At 40.2% G+C, this 22,019-nt stretch overlaps 1 protein-coding gene across 2 annotated transcripts in view; it reads left to right on the top strand.

Moving 5' to 3' along the window:
• Positions 1-5,550, top strand: part of UGGT1 (UDP-glucose glycoprotein glucosyltransferase 1) — a 122,998-nt gene extending 117,448 nt beyond the window's left edge. For both annotated transcript variants that reach the window (XM_077861219.1, XM_077861218.1), the window contains one exon: positions 1,086-5,550. In XM_077861219.1, coding sequence (XP_077717345.1) covers positions 1,086-1,111 — 26 coding nt within the window. In that variant the 3' untranslated portion in view covers positions 1,112-5,550. The remainder of the gene's footprint in view (positions 1-1,085) is intronic.
• Positions 5,551-22,019: the final 16,469 nt, after the last annotated feature.

Raw genomic sequence — 22,019 nt, 5'->3', positions numbered from 1 at the left:
GGATCTTGAGTGATTCACCCAACCATCCTGAAGACTGTACCATGATGTTAAGTATCACGGCCGAGAGGCTGGATATTCAGCATAAAAATAATTAAAATTCAATAGTGAAACCTAAAGGATTTCTGTCGATGCATAGATAAAGAATGTAGACAAACTGTTCAAATAAGAGAAGAACACAGTAAGTGAAGTTGAAGAAACAGTAATCACATTAAAGGAATCTGTCATTAAAATATATACTCCATTGAAAAAATATGTATATTGTTTCTGATAATGCCCTTTGTTGCGGAGATGGTGAAGAAACTCCTCTGGGTCTACCTTGCTGGAGCTTTGTATATTAGAACAGCCCTTATTAAAAAGCAATAATAAGGTACCTGGGTGGCTCAGTTGGTGAAGTGTCTGACTCTTGATTTTGGCTCAGGGTTGTGAGATCGAGCCCAGTGTCAGGCTCTGTGCTGGGTATGGAGTCTGCTTAAGATTCTCTCCCTCTCTCTCTGTGAGCTCCCCTCTTGCCCTCTATTAAAAAAAGGAGGGAGATAATAAATTGGCTGTCAGAAACCATTAACATGTTTATTCCCTTGATAGTTCCTTTCTTGAGAATTTACCTTAAAGAAATAAGTCCACACAAGAAAAAAGTCATATACATGGAGAAATATATTATTTATAAACCAAAAGCATTAAAAACAGTTTAAACATCCAAGAGCTGCACTTTATAAAGTATATGAGCTGCACTTTTACTTAGGAAAATGTTTACATGTTAAGTGAAGAAAGAAGAATCCTGACTAAAAATATGCGCGTTTTTACCAGAAGTAAATATTGTATTTGTGAAAACAGTTCTGCTGGAGTAGGAGTATGCAGGTAGTGTCAGTGTTTTTAAAAACAAAAAGATCAAAAAAAAAAAAAAAGATCTTTATTTCTTTTTCAAAATATAATACACCAAACCAGAGCTCCTAAAAATTTTAAAAGAGAGATAAAATGGAGGTGGGGCTGTAATTAATAGGTTATAATACCAGAAAAGAAATCCAGTCTGTATTTTTGTAACTTAAAGATTGAACCATTTTATTTTCAATTGTCCTCTTTTTCCATAGGACCTCAGAAACGAGAAGAGTTATGATCTTCATTCACAAGCGGATAGGAAATTACACCATTTGAAAAACACTTTTTATATTAAATGCTAGTTTTTTTCTGATCTGTCTCTACAACTGCTGATAAACTGGCTGGGCAGGTGTGCCACACCTTTTGATTCTGACCATTTGATTTTGACTTCTGCATACCAGTGGGCTCTGGATTTTTAGAGTTAAACCTCTATTGGATTTGTACCTCATAGGAAGACAAGTGACTGATCTTTTGAGACTCTGTAAAGAGCAGTCTTCTGACCAGAAGGGAAAATGGCAAAGGCAACTGGAAGAAAATGAGTCCTGTGGTGACCACACCCAAGAGCACACACATGCTGCACCACCACAGGAAGCCAACCAGCCAGAGCAGCCATGTTCTTCCTTACCTCAGTTTACTGGCAGTGGAGCTCAGTCTGCAGCCTGCACTGTGGTGGCAGAAGCTTCTGTGTGGCAGAAGCTTTGTGCAAGGTCCACACACCTTGAGGTTTATGCCAGTGTGCTCCTGTGTTCTTTTGTTCTCTTCTCCAGCATTAAGTTCATTGTCTAATTGAAACCCAACCAACAATCATGTGTCTTTGGAGTTGGCTCGGGACAGATTAATTTGGGGACAGGATGGGGTGGGTTGGGGTGAAGGTGGGGAACATAGCAGAAGTAGGAAGACTCTGGGGTGTCTGAGGGGAAATGAGGAAAACAGAAATTGACTATTCTCTTTTATAAACCATCAGTACCATGTGACTAATTTGAAATGAAAACATGATTCTTAATCCCCACCCAACCCCAGTAAACTTTTTAGATAATTGTTTTGTAAACAATTTTTGTATTTGTGAAGGTCTGCTTTTTCTTCCCACTTTCTAAAAAAAAAAAAAGAAAAAAAAGTCTGTTATGGATTTCCTTACTGGATACAGCCATAGCGAGCCCCTCTGGTGATCCATCTCGCAGGGCTCGGGGCTCCCTCAGAAAGGTCATTGCATCATTCATCCCTCTGCTTCCTGGGGAAGGGATTGTCTCTTTCAGACCCAGGCAAAGCTGGCTTGACTTCTCTGTGAGGAAATCCCAGAGCTGAGAACAGGAGAGATGTTGAACAGGAGAGATGTTAATTTGTTTCTCTACACTGTTCTATATTCCTTTTAGTTGAGCCTGTGGGTTGCCTTTGGTTTGCTGAAATTGCCGGTATGCCACCTCTTCTGATTGCACAAAATCACACCTTGAAGGTGTGTTGGCCCTTTAGTCCCTGCCTTTAGTGTCTTTGCTTTAGCAACCCAGAACAGTCCTTCTGGAGAAGCCTCTCCTGGTAAGTAGACAGTGTGGGGAGGCACCCACAAGGGAGTCTTCTGGTGTGGTGTTGGGCTGCATGGGTGTGAGGCTCTGGGTTCCTTCCCTCCATCTGCCCAGGCTGCAGAGTACAGCAAGCAGCAAGAGTACTCCCATGGGACTGCACTTTCTTCCAGGGCAAACTGGTGTTGTCTCCAATATTTTGCCTGCTTTTTAAAAATATGAGGAGGGGCTGCAACTGGATAGGAGAATCCTCACTCTTCTAAGCCAGGGAACATTGATTTGCAGTCTTTTTTTAAAAATCAAGTCTTGTGACAACTACCAAGGAATTTTTTCCATATACACATAAGCAAAAGTTAGCTTAGGAGTCTCTCAGCCTGAAGGAGCTTTTCAGTTTGCTTTTATAATTACATTAAAAATTGGGACGAGGGGAGCTCAAAAGATTTTTCTGTAAATTGATCCAAGACTGAAAGATACCTCAGAATCATTGCTGTTGACAAAGGCTGTAGCTTGAGTTCCCCCTGCCCTGCTGCTCACCTGGTCAGAATAGCTAAAGGGATAGAATCAGAGCAAAAAATATTTGTTCAGCTTCGTCTTCAATTTAATTAAGCCTTCAGAGAGGCTTCTGCTCCCGCAGCTTTAGTCTATAATCGTGAACAGAGTTGTGCATTTTCTGAGTTTATTTTCTGGGAGACTGAGCAGGAAATACTAGTCACTGGAGTATGCTTTTTAAATGGTGGTTCCCATGGGACATGGACATTTCTTCATGTCTTTCCACCAGGTCTCGTGTGCATATTCCATGTGAGGAAAGTACAGTGTGAAATCTGTTGTCTGTAGTATGTGTGTCCTCACTGCCCTTATTCATCACCACCCTAAACGGAAGTTTTACCAGTAGCTGAATCTATATATGTAAGATCCAGCTTACTTCTGAAATAGTCGAGGGCCTGCCTTCCTTCTCTTGGTTCATGTGTCATCAGCATCTTTCAGGATGAACCTCTGATGCCCTAGAAAGTGATAATACCACTAAAATTTGGTCTTGGTCAGCTTTGTCTATTGTCTTTACTGTGTGAAAACAAATTGTGACTGAAAAGATTTTTTTTTCAAGAGGCAAGAGCGGATGGCAATGAAACACACAAGCTTCTGGAAACTTCACAGTGCATTATTTTTGACCATCATTTATTTATATGTAATGGAATTTTTTCTCTTATCATGCCATAATGGGAAATTTTCTTTCTGAATCAGTGCCAGAGTGCTGTAAAATAATGTTACATGTCAGAGTGACACGCAGTAGTGTGTTTTTATGTTCTATGAGTAGTGGTATTTGATTGAGATCAAACCCATGCACACAGCCTGCTGCTCGAGCTGTGGGGGCATGCCTATGTTTATTTTAAAATTGTACTCAATCCTTACACATTGAGAATGATGACACATTAGTTTTCCCTAAGGCCGATAAAGTGTAGAATCTCAAAATGTGGCATTTCAAATGGAAACGTACAGATGTTTGCCTACCTACTACATGCATATGCCTCATGATACGCCTGTGTGTTGTATGAACTCAGCTCGTGGGAGAGCAAAGATTATCAAATCATTTCCAGGAATAGAGCTTAATGAACTCTCCTTTCCTCAAGTCCTCATATAATGGACTGTGTTGAGGCTTCACTTGAATGAAAAGCTTTTGTCTGGTTGCAGGGACTCAGTCCTCGGATAAAGAGTTGAAAGCTAGAGGTGGCATTACAGTTTTCAGAAGAGACTGGCCCAGGTAATAGGAAGGGAATCCATTTCCTTTAGCTGGGAGTTACACTTGAAGGATGCCATAATTTGGAACAAGTCAGACACCACCCTCCTAGCAATGAGTAAAATGATTCCCCTTACCCACATTTCCCCTAGGAGTAAATGTAGGTACTTAAGAGCAGTCCTTTTCTAAAATTGCCATGAATGATTGAAAGAAAGAATTCAACTCAAGAGTTATAAGGAAATTTCTAGTGCATTTTTCTGAATATAGTGTTAGTGCTATGGCATCAGATTTCATGGAAATGGAAATGTTTAGGTAAAGTCACCTAATGGAAACTGTTTGTTGGCAACAACAAATGGAAGGTGCATTGTGTGCAAATTTATTTAAATATCGATTCCATTGTGTAATTTTAATAATTTTTAAATATTTGATTTTATGGAAATACTTTTGTGGGATGATAAGAGTTAAATATAGCTATCATGTCTAGTTTGGTGGGATAACATTTTTTACCTAAATTCATGTTTTCCCTGCCTTGATGTAGTGGTGGAAGGTCTCAATCATGACTTTGGTAATTAATTACCTGATTGAACTCGAGCTAATGAGACTTTGTTAGCTCAGGTTGTAATCGATATTTCAAACTATCTGGAGGATACCAGTTTTCTCTTTCATTTGGTATTTGATCTCTTAGTCTAATACAGAAACAACACTTCCAGGTAACAGTGTGTCAGGGCATGGAGTAGTGGATCTCTCCTTTCAGGGTGCCATTGGGTGCTGACAAGTTTATAAGAAGAAACTAAAAATCAGCTTCATGCAGCTGCATGCTCCCCAAAAGTAGTGCATTTAGGTTGTTTTTTATTGTTGTTTGTTTTTTGTTTTTTAGTGCATTAAGTTTAAACTCACTGATAATGATTTTGCAAGCAAGAGGCTATCTCCTGAGTCTTAAATTACCTAGCAACGCAGAGGGCAAATGTGGAGATTTAAGAGGAAACAAGTTAGGGTATGAGTTAAGGCCTTTACCCATCTGTAACTTACGCATTGCCTTACTTGTCACCATTTAGATTTCCAGAGAAGTGGCATAATTCCTCTTCAAAATAAAAGTAGAAAAATCTAAGGTTAACAATCTGAGAGAAAGATGATCAAGTACCATTTTATCCTTGGTAATAACAAGGTAAACAGAAAAATGAAAAATGTTAGAATTTTTAAAGAACAGTATGTATTAGAAAACCTTCTTTATAACTGTTTTGTTTTACTGTAATCTATTCCATCAAATGCAACATTGGTCCAGGTGCTGCCCCTTGCTTGGGAAGAAGCGCTGAGGCTCTAAATGTCTGCAGAGCCCTCTGCACCTGAAGTGAACTGAGAATGAATTTCCTGGTACTGTAATGAAAATAAGGTCTGCTCAACACAATAAACTTTTCCTTGTCTTCTTCAAAACGTTCTGGTCAGTCATTCAGCTATTATGTTTAGGAAGAACTGAATTATCAGAATTTAAGGTTCCAACCTTTCATCTGACAGAAGAAGCAGGGCTGGACAGGAAGGAGACCTTTATCGGAATGTCTCCTCTGGTGTTGGAGCTAGGTGTACTTGTTTCCAATTCTCTGAATTCTCACAGTAGCATCCGTACCTCTTCAAGGTCACTAGCCTTGGGGAACTGCCGTAGGTGGGATCTTGTAGGCAAGTTGCCCTGGGAAGGCTAACCATAACGAGAAGGCATAGTTTGAACATTTTGCACACTCTCTGAACTACTCTGGGGCTAGACTTAAAGATCTGGTTCCTGACACTCAGATGCTCATTGGACACTGCAAGCTAGTTTAACGAGTGCTCTTGCTGAGGTGGGGGTCAGGGAGTGGGACCTGGTGGCTGTGACAAGGCAACAGAGGATACCTAAGGTGGAAGAAAGGATGGATTAACTTGGTGGCCAGGACAAGCTTCTACAAGACGATGCTTAAATTGAAGCCTGAGGAGTAAGTAGAAGTTATCCATATAGAATGTGGGAGGTGGGGATAGAGGAAAGAACAGGAGCTAATGTGTCTCATTTAGGAAGCTGCAAGTGAACCTAGAAGTTATAGCCAGGAGAGAAGTCTGAGGCAAGGATCTGAGTTTGATCCCAAGGCCAGAGGAAAGCTGGAGTGGTTTTTAACTGGGTACTGACATGAAGTTGGCTTTTTCTCATAATGAACTTTTTATTGGCAAATAACAGACCCAAGTACACAAACATACACTTTGATGGATTTTCAGTGTGAACACACTTGTGTAACCATTACTGAAATAAATAAAAGGAAGCTGGATTTTATTTTAAATAAGGTGTTTACATGTTATTTAAACATGTTATCTAGTCTGGCTTCCTGTGAGGGCAAGAGTGTCATATCAGACAAACCCTCCTATTGATAATTATACACATCTTTGAAATGCACTGGGAAGTAAGGAAAGTGATCAGAGACGGACGAAAACTAGAGGGGATTCATCTACTGAAAGAAGAGTAAGACACTGGATAGGATCTATTTTCAGTGACTATTCCTCATGTGCTCACAGGGAATAAAACAAAAAGTGATAATCTCATGAAGCAGGAGGCAAGTCAGAATTCAGGGTTGTTGGAACAGCTTGGAAATTCAAGAAGGAAATCCCAGAAAGGAGGAAACTACAGAGTCTTGTGTTTGCCTGATACTCCCCTCAAATCCTTGTCTGACTCTTAGGTTATACATAAATTGGTTGGGATTCCAGGGAGCCCAACGGAAAACAACACCTGAAAGGCTGGACAAGCTCAACTAAGATTTCAGCAGAGGCTGGTGCTGGGGAGGGAAAGTTTGGGATTTATGTCCCAAGTCGAGAGATGTAAATATTTTGGGCTTTTCATTGAAAACCTAGTAGGTTGTGCCTTAAGATAAGAACCACAGCTCAGAACTCAGGTCTAGGCCCTAGGACTAAGGGCAGAACTAAAACAGACTCACTCAAAGCCAAGAATCAAGGTGATCTGCTGGTAACTTAACTGCCTACTAAACAAAGCTCAGCAATTCAGGGTCTCTACACATATCTGCAATGTCCATACGCAATTACAACTCTGGAGAAGTTGTGTTGTGGAAGAAACAGGGATGTATGACATATAACCAAGGGAAAAAAAAACAGACCAACAAATAAGATGTTAATATCATTGAATAAGAATTTTAAAATAATTATAAATACATTAAAGTATCTATAGAAAAGGATAAATACAAAGGATGATGTGGGGAATTTTAGAGGAGACCTACAATTTAAAAAATTAACTTCATGGAAGGGCTTAAATGATTAAACACTACCAGGTTGCCTGGATGGCTCAACCAGTTAAGTGTCTGAAGGTTGCAAGATTGAGCCCCATGTCAGATTCTCTGCTGGGCATGGAGCCTACTTAAGATTTTCTTCCTCTCTTTTTGCCCCACTCTCAAAAACAAAACAAAACAAAAATTCTGTAAAAAGATTAAACACTGCAAAAGAAAGGATCAGTGAACTTGAAGACAGGTTAATAGAAATTATCCAAATTGAAGAGCAAAGAAGGGAGACAGTCACCCTACTCCCCTCAAAACAGGATAAATATAAAGGCCATACCTTAGGCATAGCTTAGTCAAACACTAAAAACCAGAGATAAAGACAATCTTTTAAAAGTAGCCAGGAAAACAAGACATGTGATACACAAAACAATAGTGAGAGCTGACTTTTCAATAGGAAAAAAATGGCAGTGAAATAATGTTTTAAAGTGCTGAAAGAAGGAAAAGCAAAAAATAATAAAAATAAAAAGCTGTTTTAACATTCAATGTGTGAGGCAGAGACATAGGCAGAGGGAGAAGCAGGATCCGTGTAGGGAACCTGATGTGGGACTTGATCCCAGGACCTGGGAACATAACCTGAGCTGAAGGCAGACACTCAACCACTGAGCTATCCAGGTGCCCCTACAAAATAATTTCTAAGAGATGCACAGTAAATGGAAATAGTTTGAAATTAAGAAATATACCACACAAGCATAAGAAAACTAATGGGGCTATGTTAATATAAGACAACGTGAACTTTAAGACAATGAATATTACCAGAGGATAAGAAAGGACATTCTATAATGATAAAAGTCAATCAAGAAGATGTTAACAATCCTAAATATATATGCATCTAATGATATTACTTTAAAATGTATCTGTGGTCAGCCACTCATTGAGTCAATGACTAAACTGAAAAGGGTATTGGAATAAACTATTTTGGAACTCTGGAACACATTTGGACACAATAACCAGAATAGTGCTGCATGAAGGGAGAGGCTTCTGATCTTTTGTGAATGGCATTCATAAACCCACTACTACTCCCATATTTTGGCACAATTTTGGCCGTGGGAACAGCAGCCTGTATTCTTGAAACAGCTGGTTGATGCCAGTGTGGGCAGAGGGGATCTTGTCTTCAAAATGTTTGGATTTGTGCATTTGAGCTGGTCTAGTTATGCCTGGGGAACTGGCACAGATACCTGCATTGGTTTTGGCCCTCAGTAGCAATGGCTTTTCCTGGTGTCATCTAACAGAAATTGTAGAGATAGGACCCTCTTTTTTCCCTTGTTGGAGATAGATGTTTAAGGAAATTGTTCTCAGTCATTGCTTGACTACAGAGAAAATGGGGCAGAAACTTCAAGAACCACACACAAGGAATGCATACTTTGCAAAAATAGTTTGGGAAAACCACAAACAGATGGATTCAGCTTCAGTAAACAAAAATCATCAATCCTTGAGGACTGGGAGAATCCAATTTCCAAAGTTAGCATATTAATACCCAAAATGTCCATTTCTTTAAAAAGAAAAGTTAAAAACATACAAGGAAATAGGAAAATATGGCCAGTCACAGGAAAAACAAACGAATTTGACAGATACTCTCCTTGAAGAAGCTCAGACATTGGAATTATTTGTTTCAAAGATTTATTTATTTATGATAGACACACACACACACACACAGAGAGGCAGAGACACAGACAGAGGGAGAAGCAGGCTCCATGCCGGGAGCCCGATGCGGGACTCGATCCCAGGACTCCAGGATCGTACCCTGGGCCAAAGGCAGGCGCCGAACCGCTGAGCCACCCAGGGATCCCCAGACATTGGAATTATTAAAGACATTGAATCAACTGATTTAATATGCTCAATGAACTAAATGAAGCCATGGACAGAGAACTAATGGAAGTCAGGAAAAGGACATAAGAACAAAATGAAAAAAATATTTTAAAAAGATAGAAATTATAAAAAGGAACCAAATCCCAGTGCTCAAAAGTACACTAAATGATATGAAACATTCACTGAAAGTATTCAAAGGCAGATAAGAGCAGATAGAAAAAAAGGATCAGAAAATTAAAGACTAAGACAGTTGAAATTATCTAGTCTGGGAAACTGAAAGAAAATGGAAGAATCTGAGACCAGTGGGACACTATCAAGTGTACCCACATAAGCATCATAGGAGTCCTAGAAAGAGAAGAAAGTGCAGAGAAAGTATTTAAGGAAATGATGGCCAAAAGCTTCCCAAATCTGTTGAATCTACACATGCAAGAAATTTAATGAACTCAAAGCAAGATAAATTCAGAGATCCACACCAAGACATACAGTTGAATTATTGAAACCAAAGGCAGAATTTTGAAGGTAGCAAAAGAGAAGCAACGAATCAAGTACAAGTTTAGATTAATAGCCAAATTCTCTGCAGAAACCACAGAAACCAGAAGACAGAAACCAAAACTCTCAATCAAGGATTCTATATCTGGCAAAGTTATCTTTGAAGAATAAAGGAGAAATTAAGATGCTTCTAGAAAACAAAAGCTGTGAGAGTTCATTAATAGTTGACCTGCCTTACAAGAAATGCTAATGGGAATATTTCCGGTTGACATGAAGACACTAGACAGTAGCTCAAAGCCATAAGAGAAAACATCACTAAACATAACTACAAGGGTAAATATGAAAACCAGTATCACTTACTTTTAGTTTATAGCTCATCTTTTTGCCTATATGATTAAAAAGGCAAATATATAAAACAATAGTTGAAAATGTTTATTAATGAGCACAAATTATGTAAGGATATAATTGGCAAAATAATAGGGGAGGGACAGAATGTATTCTATTGAAACCAAGTTGTTTTTCAAACTAAGTTGCTATGTAAGTTTAAGATGTTAATTGTAATACCCAACATAACTACAAAGGAAATAATTTTAAAATTTAAATTTTAGTTAACATACCCAATTGCAATTGGTTTCTGGAGTAGAATTCATGATTCATCACTTGTATATACAACACCCAGTGCTCATCCCAACAAGTGCCCTCTTCAATACCCAACACCCATCTACCCTACCCACCTCCCTCAACTCTGTTCTCTATCCTTAAGAATCCTTTATGGTTTGTTCACCTCTCTCCCTTTCCCCGCCTCCATCCTATATGTTCATCTGTTTTCTTCTTAAATTCCTCATACAAGTGAGATCATATGGTATTTGTCTTTCTCTGACTAACTTATTTCACATTAAGTGCAAATGGATGGAGTTAGTCCATCCATGTTGTTGCAAATGGCGAGATTTCATTCTTTTTTATGGCTGAGTAATACTCGATTGTATACATGTACCACTTCTTCTTTCTTCTTTGTCCATTCATTAGTTGATGGAGATTTGGGCTCTTTCCATGGTTGGCTATTGTTGATAATGCTGCTATAAACATTAGGGTGCATGCATCTTTTTGAATCTGAGTTTTTATATCCTTTGGGTAAATACCTAGTAGTACAATTGCTGGATCATAGGATTGTTCTATTTTTAACTTTGGGAGGAAACTCCACACTGTTTTCCGAAGTGGTTGTACCAGTTTCCATTCCCATGAACAGTGCAAGAGTGTTCCCCTCTCTTTGCATCCTCACCAACACCTGTTGTTTCTTGTGTTGTTAAGTTTAGCCATTCTGACAGGTGCGAGGTGATATCACATCATAGTTTTGATTTGTATTTCCCTGATGATGAGTGATGTTGAGCATTTTTTCATGTGTCTGTTAGCCATTTGGACGTCTTTTTTGGAAAAGTGTCTATTCATGTCTCCTGCCCATTTCTTAGTTGGATTATTTGGTTTTGGGGTATTGAGTTTAATAAGTTCTTTATAGATTTTGAATACTAACTCTTTATCAGATATTCCATTTGCAAATATCTTCTCCATTTTGTAGGCTGCTTTTAGTTTTGTTGATGATTGCCCTTGCTGTACAGAAGCATTATATCTTGATGAAGTCCCAATAGTTCACTTTTGCTTGTCTCTGGCAACATGTCTAGTAAGAAGTTATTACGGCTAACATCAAAGAGTTTGCTGCCTGTGTTCTCCTCTAGGATTTTTATGTTTCATATCTCACATTTAGGTCTCTCATCCATTTTGAAATTATTTTTGTGTATGGTGTAAGAAAGTGGTCCAGTTTCATTCTTCTACATGTTGCTTTCCAGTTCTCCCAACACCATTTGTTGAAGAGACTTTTTCCATTGGATATTCTTTCTTGTTTTGTGGAAGATTAGTTGACCATAGAGTTGAGGGTCCATGTCTGGGTTCTCTATTCTGTTCCATTGATCTAAGTATCTGTTTTTGTACCAGTACTACTGTCTTGATGATCACAGCTTTGAACTACAGCTTAAAGTCTGGGATTGTGATGTCACCAGCTTTGTTTTTCTTTTTCAAGGTTGTTTTGGCTATTTGGAGTCTCTTCTGGTTCCATACAAATTTTAGAATTGTTTGTTCTAGTTCTGTGAAAAATGCTCATGTTACTTTGATAGAGATTGCTTTGGGTAGTATAGATGTTTTAACAATATTTATTATTCCAATCCATGAGGATGGAATACTTTTCCATCTTTGTGTCCTCTTCAATTTCATTCATAAGTGTTCTATAGTTTTCAGAGTACAGATCCTTTACCTCTTTAATTAGGTTTATTCCTGGATATCTTGTTATTTTTGGTGCAATTGCAAATGGGATTGATTCCTTGATTTCTTTATAAGCTGATTATTTATTGGTGTATAGAAATGGAACAGATTTCTGCATTTTGATTTTATATCCTGCAACTTTGCTGAATTCATGTATTTGTTCTCACAATTTTTTGAAAGAGTATTTCAGGTTTTCTACATAGTATATAATGTCATCTGCAAATAGTGAAAGTTTGACGTCTTCCTTGCTTATTTCATTGCCTTTTATTTCTTTTGTTGTCTAATCACTGAGGCTAAGACTTCCAGGGCTAAGTTAAATAGTAATGGTGAGAGTGGACATCCTTGTCTTATTCCTGGAGTAGCAGAAAGGCTCTCAGTTTTTCCCCATTGAGGATGATGTTAGCTATGGGCCTTTCATATAAGGCCTTTATAATGTTGAGATATGTTCCATCTATCCCTACTTTGTTCAGGGGTCTCATTAAGAAAGGATGCTCTATTTTGTCAAATGCTTTTTCTGCATCTATTGACAGGATCATATGGTTCTTATCCTTTCTTTCCTAATGTGGTATATCACTTTGGTTAATTTGTAAATGTTGAACCACCCCTGGAGCCCAGGAATGAATATCACTTCATCATCATGAGTAATTCTTTTTTTAATCCTTTTTTAATTGGAGTTCAATTTGCCAACATATAGCATAACACCCAGTGCTCATCCCGCCAAGTGCCCCCTTCAGTGCCCATCACCCAGTCACCCCAACCCCCTACCCACCTGCCATTCCACTACACCTTGTTCATTTCCCAGAGTTAGGTGTCTCTCATGTTTTGTCACCCTCACTGATATTTTCACTCATTTTCTCTCCTTTCCCTTTATTCCCTTTCACTAATTCTTATATTCCCCAAATGAATGAGACCATATAATGTTTCTCCGATTGACTTATTTCACTCAGCATAATACCCTCCAGTTCCATCCCCGTCGAAGCAAATGGTGGGTATTTGTCATTTTTCATGGCTGAGTACTATTCCATTGTATACATAGACCACATCTTCTTTATCCACTCATCTTTCGATGGACACTGAGGCTCCTTCCACAGTTTGGCTATTGTGGACATTGCTACTATAAACATCGGGGTGCAGGTGTCCTGGCATTTCACTGCATCTGTATCTTTGGGGTAAATCCTCAGCAGTGCAATTGCTGGGTCTTAGGGCAGATCTATTTTTAACTCTTTGAGGAACCTCCACACAGTTTTCCAGAGTGGCTGCACCAGTTCATATTCCCACCAACAGTGCAAGAGGGTTCCACTATCTCCACATCCTCTCCAACATTTGTTGTCTTGTTAATTTTTACCATTCTCACTGGTATGAGGTGGTATCTCGTGTTTTTTTTAATACTTTTTTTTAAAGATTTTTATTTATTTATTCATAGAGACACACACACAGAGAGAAGGAGAGGGGGGGCAGAGGCACAGGCAGAGGGAGAAGCAGGCTCCACGCAGGGAGCCCGATGTGGGACTTGATCCAGGGTCCCCAGGATCAAACCCTGGGCTGCAGGCAGCACTAAACCGCTGCGCCATCGGGGCTGCCCACCCCCCCCCCTTTTTTTTTTAAATAAATACGGTATCTCATGGTTTTGATTTGTATTTCCCTGATGACAAGGGATGCGGAGCATTTTCTCCTGTGCTTGTCAGCCATGTGTATGTCTTCTTTGGTGAAATTTCTGTTCATGTCTTTTGCCCATTTCATGATAGGATTATTTGTTTCTTTGCTGTTGAGTTTAATAAGTTCTTTATAGATCTTGGAAACTAGCCCTTTATCTGATACATCATTTGCAAATATCTTCTCCCATTCTGTAGGTTGTCTTTTAGTTTTGTTAACTGTTTCTTTTGCTGTGCACAAGCTTCTTATCTTGATAAAGTTCCAATAGTTCATTTTTGCTTTTGTTTCTCTTGCCTTCATGGATGTATCTTGCAAGAAGTTCCAAGATGTGGCCAAGTTCAAAAAGGGTGTTGCCTGTGTTCTCCTCTAGGATTTTGATGGAATCTTGTCTCACATTTAGATCTTTCATCCATTTTGAGTTTATCTTTGTGTATGGTGCAAGAGAGTGGTCTAGTTTCATTCTGCATGTGGATGTCCAATTTTACCAGCACCATTTATTGAAGAGACTGTCTTTTTTTCAGTGGATAGTCTTTCCTGCTTTGTAGACTATTAGTTGAACATAAAGGTGAGGGTCCACTTCTGGATTTTTCTATTCTGTTCCATTGATCTATGTGTCTTTTTTTGTGCCAGTACCACACTGTCTTGTTGACCACAGCTTTGTAGTACATCCTGAAATCTGGCATTGTGGTGCCCCCAGCTCTGGTTTTCTTTTTTAATATTCCCCTGGCTATTCGTGGTCTTTTCCGATTCCACACAAATCTTAAAATAATTTGTTCCAACTCTCTGAAGAAAGTCCATGATATTTTGATAGGGATTGCATTAAATGTGTAAATTGCCCTGGGTAGCACTGGCATTTTTACAATGTTAATTCTTCCAATCCATGAGCATGGAATATTTTTCCATTTCTTTATGTCTTCCTCAATTTCTTTCAGAAGTGTTCCGTAGTTTTTAGGGTATAGATCCTTGACCTCTTTGGTTAGGTTTATTCCCAGGTATCTTATTCTTTTGGGTGCAATTGTAAATGGGATTGACTCCTTAATTTCTCTTTCTTCAGTCTCATTGTTAGTGTATAGAAATGCCACTGACTTCTGATCATTGAGTTTGTATCCTGCCACAGTGCCAAATTGCTGTATGAGTTCTAGCAATCTTGGGGTGGAGTCTTTTGGGTTTTATATGTACAGTATCATGTCATCTGTGAAGAGAGAGAGTTTGACTTCTTCTTTGTCAATTTGAATACCTTTTATTCCTTTTCATTGCCTGACTGCTGAGGCTAGAACTTGTAGTACTATGTTGAAGAGCAGTGGTGAGAGTGGACATCACTGTCGCGTTCCTGATCTTAGAGGAATGCTCCCAGGGTTTCCCCATTGAGAATGATATTTGCTGTGGGCTTTTCACAGATGGCTTTTAAGATGTTGAGAAATGTTCCCTTTATCCCTACACTCTGAAGAGTTTTGATCAGGAATGGATGCTGTATTTTGTCAAATGCTTTCTCTGCATCTATTGAGAGGATCATATGGTTCTTGTTTTTTCTCTTGTTGATATGATCTATCACGCTGATTGTTTTTTGCGTGTTGAACCAGCCTTGCATCCTGGGGATAAATCCTACTTGGTCATGGTGAAAAATCTTCTTAATGTGCTGTTGGATCCTATTGGCTAGTATCTTGTTGAGAATTTTTGCATCCATGTTCATCAGGGATATTGGTCTATAATTCTCCTTTTTGGTGGGGTCTTTGTCTGGTTCTGGAATTAGATGTTGCTGGCCTCATAGAATGAGTTTGGAAGTATTCCTTCCCTTTCTATCTTTCAGAGCAGCTTTAGTAGAATAGGTATGGTTTCTTCTTTAAATGTTTGATAGAATTCCCCTGGGAAGCCATCTGGCCCTGGACTTTTGTGTCTTGGGAAGTTTTTTTTTTTTTAATAATAAATTTATTTTTTATTGGTGTTCAATTTGCCAACATACAAAATAACACCCAGTGCTCATCCCGTCAAGCGCCCCCCTCAGTGCCCGTCACCCATTCACCCCCACCCTCCGCCCTCCTCCCCTTCCACCACCCCCAGTTCGTTTCCCAGAGTTAGGAGTCTTTATGTTCTGTCTCCCTTTCTGATATTTCCTACCCATTTCTTTTTTTTTTTTCAATTTTTATTTATTTATGATAGTCACAGAGAGAGAGAGAGAGAGGCAGAGACACAGGCAGAGGGAGAAGCAGGCTCCATGCACCGGGAGCCCGACGTGGGATTCGATCCCGGGTCTCCAGGATCGCGCCCTGGGCCAAAGGCAGGCGCCAAACCGCTGCGCCACCCAGGGATCCCTCCTACCCATTTCTTTTCCCTTCCCTTCTATTCCCTTTCACTATTATTTATATTCCCCAAATGAATGAGAACATATGTTTGTTCTTCTCTGATTGACTCATTTCACTCAGCTGTCTTGGGAAGTTTGTGATGACTGCTTCAATTTCCTCCCCGGTTATTGGCCTTTTCAGGTTTTCTATTTCTTCCTGTTCCAGTTTTGGTATTTTGTGTTTTTCCAGAAATGCATCCATTTCTTCTAGATTGCCTAATTTATTGGTATATAGCTGCTCATAATAAGTTTTTAAAATCGTTTGTATTTCCTTGGTATTGGTTGTGATCTCTCCTTTTTCATTTGTGATTTTATTAATTAGAGTCTTTTCTCTTTTGTTTTAATAAGGCTGCCTAATGATTTATCTATCTTATTAATTCTTTCAAAGAACCAACTCCTGGTTTTGTTGATCTGTTCTACAGTTGTACTGGTCTCTATTTCATTGAGTTCTGCTTGAATCTTTATTAACTCTCTTCTTTTGCTTGGTGTAGGTTTTATTTGCTATTCTTTCTTCAGTTCCTTTAGGTGCAAGGTTAGCTTGTGTATTTGAGTTTTTTCCAATTTTTTGAAGGATGCTTGTATTGTGTTGTATTTCCCTCTCAGGACTGCTTTTGCTGTATCCCAAAGATTTTGAGCAGTTGTTATCTTCAGTCTCATTAGTTTCCATGAATCTTTTAAATTCTTCTCTAATTTCCTGGTTGACCCTTTCATCTTTTAGCGGGCTGATCTTTAACCTCCATGTGTTTGAGATTCTTCCAAATTTCTTCTTGTGATTGAGTTCAAGATTCAAAGCATTGTGGTCTGAAAATTGCAGGGTACAATCCCAATCTTTTGGTATTAGTTGAGATCTGATTTGTGACCCAGTATGTGGTCTATTCTGGAGAAAGTTCCATGTGCACTTGAGAAGAATGTGTATTCAGTTGTAAAGTTCTGTAAATATCTTTGAAATCCATCTGGTCCAGTGTATCATTTAAAGCTCTTGTTTCTTTGGAGATATTGTGCTTCAAAGATCTGTCATTTACATGAGCGCCATGTTGAAGTCTACCAGTGTAAGTGTGTTATTATCTAAGTATATCTTTACTTTGGTTATTAATTGATTCATATCCTTGGCAGCTCCCACATTAGGGGCATAAATATTCATGATTGTGAGGTCCTCTAGTTGTATAGATCCTTTATGTATGATATGGTGTTCCTCTTTACCTCTTACTACAGTCTTTGGGATCAACTTTAATATATATGATATGAGGATTGCTACCCCTCCTTTCTTTTGAGGACCATTTCAATGGTAAATTGTTCTCCAAACTTGCATTTTCAGGCTGTAGATGTCCTAGGTCTAAAATGAGTCTCCTATAGACAGCAAATAGATGGGTCTTGCTTTTTCATCCAGTCTGAAACCCTTCATCTTTTGGTGGGATCATTAAGCCCATTCACGTTCAGAGTTACTATTGAAAGCTATGAATTTAGTGTCCTCATAATACCTATTCAGTCCTTGTTTTTATGGATTATTTCTTTGGGCTCCCTCTTTCTTTTACAGAGTCGCCCTTAATATTTCTTACAGAGCTTGTTTGGTGGTCACATATTCTTTCAGTTTCTGCCTATGTTGGAAGCTCTTTATCTCCCCTTCTATTCTGAATGAGAGCCTTGCTGGATAAAGTATGCTTGGCTGCATGTTATTCTCATTTAGGCCCCTGAATATATCTTGCCAGCCCTTTCTAGCCTGCCAGGTCTCTGTGAGAGGTCTGCTGTTAGTCTAATATTTCTCTCCATATAAATTAGGGATCTCTAGTCTCTTGCTGCTTTTAGGATTTTCTCTTTATCCTTTGTAAGTTTCACTATTAAATGTTGAGGTGTTGAGCGGTTTTTATTGATGTTAGGGGGATCTCTCTATCTCCTGGATCTGAATGCCTGTTTCCCTTTCCAAGTTAGGGAAGTTCTCAGCTATGATTTGTTCAAATAGGCTTTCTGGTCCTCTGTCCCTTTTGGTGCCCTTTATAACCCTAATTAAACATAGATTTTTCCTTCTGAGGCTGTCATTTATTTCCCTTAACCCTTCCTCATGGTCTTTTCATTGTTTTCTCTTTTTTTTCCTCACGTTCCTTCCTTGCCATCAACTTTTCTTCTATGTCACTCATTCTTTCTTCTACCTCGTTAACCCTTGTCGTTAGGACCTCCAGTTTGGATTGCATCTCATTTAATTGCTTTTTAATTTCGGCCTGATTAGATCTAAATTCTGCAGCCATAAAGTTTCTTGAATCCTTTATGCTTTTTCCAGAACCAATAGTAACTTTATAATTGTGCTTCTGAATTGGCTTTCTGACATCAAATTGTAATCCAAATTCTGTAACTCTGTGGGAGAGAGGACTGTTTCTGATTCTTTCTTTTTTTTTAATTTTTATTTATTTATGATAGTCATCCACACAGAGAGAGAGAGGCAGAGACATAGGCAGAGGGAGAAGCAGGCTCCATGCACCAGGAGCCCGATGTGGGATTCGATCCCGGGTCTCCAGGATCGCGCCCTGGGCCAAAGGCAGGCGCTAAACCGCTGTGCCACCCAGGGATCCCCATAATTCTTTCTTTTGTGGTGAGTTCTTCCTTCTAGTCATTTTGCTCAGTGCAGAGTGGCTAAAAACAAGTTGTACTGGAAAAAGGAATGGAAACAAGAGGAAAAGATGGGGGGGGCAACAAAGAACAAAAAGAAAAACAAAACAGAAACAAAACAAACAAGGAGGTGTATCCTATGGTTCTATATACTGTAAGTACCTAGACCTCCCCTGGAGCTTTCTTTCCAGCTGGTCTTCTTGGGGGGGGGGGGCTGCTGTGCTGACTCTCAGGTGTGTGCACGCTCAGTGGCAGCTGTTTATCCTGTGAGGCCCCTGTTCCCTGGCGGCCCTGCTCTGTCCCGGGCACAGGGTGACACCAGGAGGAACAACGACACTGGCAGCGGCCAGGTCTCCAGCTCTGGAGTCTGCTCCCGCAGTAGTTACCCCAGTCTCCCAGTCCGCTCGGGCCTGGGTGCTCCCGGGACGGGGGCGCTGATCTGCACAGCTCGGGGGCGCCCGGGGCAGGAGTATCCTCACTCTCTTGTGCCCTCCCGCCTCCGCCTGTCCCGGGGCAGCGCAGGATCCTGGCTGTGTCCGCTGGGCGCCCTGGGCTCCGGGGCCTGCGCTGCGGGAATCTGCTCCCGGGGGGCGGCCTCGAAGGCAGCAGGCGCAGCCCCCTCCGCCCGGAGCCGCCGCCCGAGCTGCTCCCGAGGCCCCGCCGCGCGCTCCAGCCCTTTCCCGCGCGGCCCGCGGTGCGCGGCGCAATGTCCCCGGGGCGCACCTCCTGTTAGTGACCCCGGAAACCCGGAGGCTTCACCGCCTGTCCTGCGGCTCTGCCTGGTTTCCCCGCTGAGCACATCTCCCTCCGGGAAGCATCCGGTGTGGATTTTTAAAGCTCCTGCCTCTCCCGGGCTGGGCCTCAGACGGCTCCTCGCAGGCCCCTCCCCGACTGGATTTTTTTTTTTTCCCCGCCTTCCTACCTTGTTAGAAGCACAAACTCTTCTCTCCGTAGCGTTCCAGCTGTTTTCTCTTGAAATCTCAGGTTGAATTCGTAGGTTTTCAGGATGGTTTAAAAGTTATCCAGGTGAGTTGGTGGGGCCGGGGGAGGTGAGGACTCCTCCACCAACTTGCCCCCCTCAACTTCTTTCCTTGTTGACATAACTTAGTTTAACTGAGTTAATTCTCTGTCTCTCATTTGCTTAGTTGTCTACTCATTCATTTTTCCCCAAACGGTCCAACAGCTCTATCAAAGGCCTTTCTATCATCTTCCTGAATATGCACAGACCTCAGATCATCTGGATGTGGGATACTTGCCCCATGGCTCTCCTTGCTCAAGCTTGGCCTTCATCCTGGCTGAGGGGGCTCAAGACCAGGGTCCCCATTGCCTCTCAGTTGTGGGAGCCCTGTATCCTGGATTCCAGGGCCTCCCCCTCTCAGAGCCTCACCTTGTTTTGTCAAAGGACATCCCTTCTAAGAAAGAGTGTATGGGAGCTATTTCTAAGTCTTTTTAAGCCTGAAGATCTGTTAATTCTGCCCTTACAGTTGATGGTATGTGGATGAATGTGGAATTTGAGGCTGGGAATAATTTTCCTACATTTTGCTGGACTTAAAAAAAATTATTTCCACTTTCTCATATTATAAATACTTCAGTTGGTGCTATTTTTTTTTAAATGTTGAGTTAGGATACATTCTTAAAATGGTGGGAAAGTTTGCATATTTTTAAGGTTTAAAAACAATATATGTTGCAGAATGTCTCCCAGAAGCAGCAGATATGAGTATGTCTTATTTTTTTCCCCCATCTTCATCAACCCGGGGTATCAGCACTTTAAAAACCTCTTTGTTAGTTTGGTGGAAAAAGTGATGTTTTAGAGATTAGGCTCCGGTGGGTATAAGGTCATGGCAGTAGAGGGTCTCAGAGATGTAGGATGTCTGAGGGCTGCGTCTCCTTTCACCTTCCTTGCCAGGGGTGGAAACTCCCAAGACATCTGCCTTTGAGGACTGGGTAGGCTTGCAATTCTTCAGGACTGGAGGTGGGCTAGTTTGCTGACAAGTCTTCTGCTCTCCCAGGGCTTGCCTGGAGGTGGGCGAGACTAAGTGCTCCGAAGCACCTTCCCCCTACAGCAGATCTGTCCCCAGCCCTACTCTACCTCCTGCCCACATCCTTTGTCTAAGTATAAACCCCCATGTGACTATGGGAATAACACTGACCTAGACATATGAAAGTATAGGTTACCCTCGGTACCTGTGAGGCTCTGGCTAAGTAATCATGGTGGTCAGGTATCATAAATAGAGCTGCTCAGAATATTTACTCACACGCTTTTGTACAGCCACCTTCCTCTTGGGTGCATACCTTGGGGTGGAAAGTCGGGATCATATGAAAAGTGTATGTTTAACTTTTTAAGGAACTGTCAAACTGGCTTCCGAAATGATTTTACCATTTTTAAAAATTTCCACTAGCAGGGTGGAAAGTTCCAGTTTCCCTATATCATTGCCCAACACCTGGTATGGTCTTTATCTTTAAATTTTAAGATAAAATTTATCTTTTAAAATTTATCTTTTATCTTTAAATCTTTAAATTTTAGTCACTCTCCTGGGTGTGTGGTGGTCTCGTCGAGGTTTTAATCTGCATTTCCCTAACACTAGTGAAATTGAATATTTTTCTTCATGTGCTTATTTGCCATCTGTTTATCTTCTTTGGTAAAGTATCTGTTCAAATACTTTTTTTAAATAAATTTATTTTTTATTGGTGTTCAATTTACCAACATACAGAATAACACCCAGTGCTCATCCCGTCAAGTGCCCCCCTCAGTGCCCGTCACCCATTCACCCCCACCCCCTGCCCTCCTCCCCTTCTACCACCCCTAGTTCGTCTGTTCAAATACTTTGTTCTTTTTTTTTTTTTTTCAAATTGGGCTATTTGTATTTTTCTTATCAAGTTCTGCAAGTTATTCTAGACACAGGTCCTTTGTCAAATACATGTTTTGCAAATATTTCGTTTTCGTTTGTGGCTTGAGTTTTCATTTTTGTAAATTTTTTTAGCTTTTAAAAATCTTTTAATTTTAAAATAACTATAGAATCACAGAAAGTTGCAAAAATGGTACAAAGAGTCTCATTTACCCTCCCCCCACCTTCCACTAACAGGGCCGTGTGGTTTAATTGCAGTACAACATTGAACTCAGGAAACTGACATGACACAGAACTGTCCATTTTCACCAGTTTTTTTTATATGCACTCATTTGTGTGTGTGTGTGTGTGTGTGTGTAGTTCTATGCAAATTGATGTCACATATGTGTTTATGTAACTACCACCATGATCAAGATATGGAACTGTTCCCCCACCATGAAACAATTGCTGTGTACTGTTCTTTACAGTTGCTTTTCTCTCCATCACCCTCACCTCTCCTTTAGCAACCATTAACTGTCCTTCATTTATAGAGTTTGGTCATTTCCAGAATCTCACAAGGTG

Source organism: Canis aureus, chromosome 20 (assembly GCF_053574225.1).
Source record: "Canis aureus isolate CA01 chromosome 20, VMU_Caureus_v.1.0, whole genome shotgun sequence".
In the NCBI taxonomy this organism is placed as follows: Eukaryota; Metazoa; Chordata; class Mammalia; order Carnivora; family Canidae; genus Canis; species Canis aureus.
This window is presented reverse-complemented; position numbering and strand designations above follow the sequence as displayed.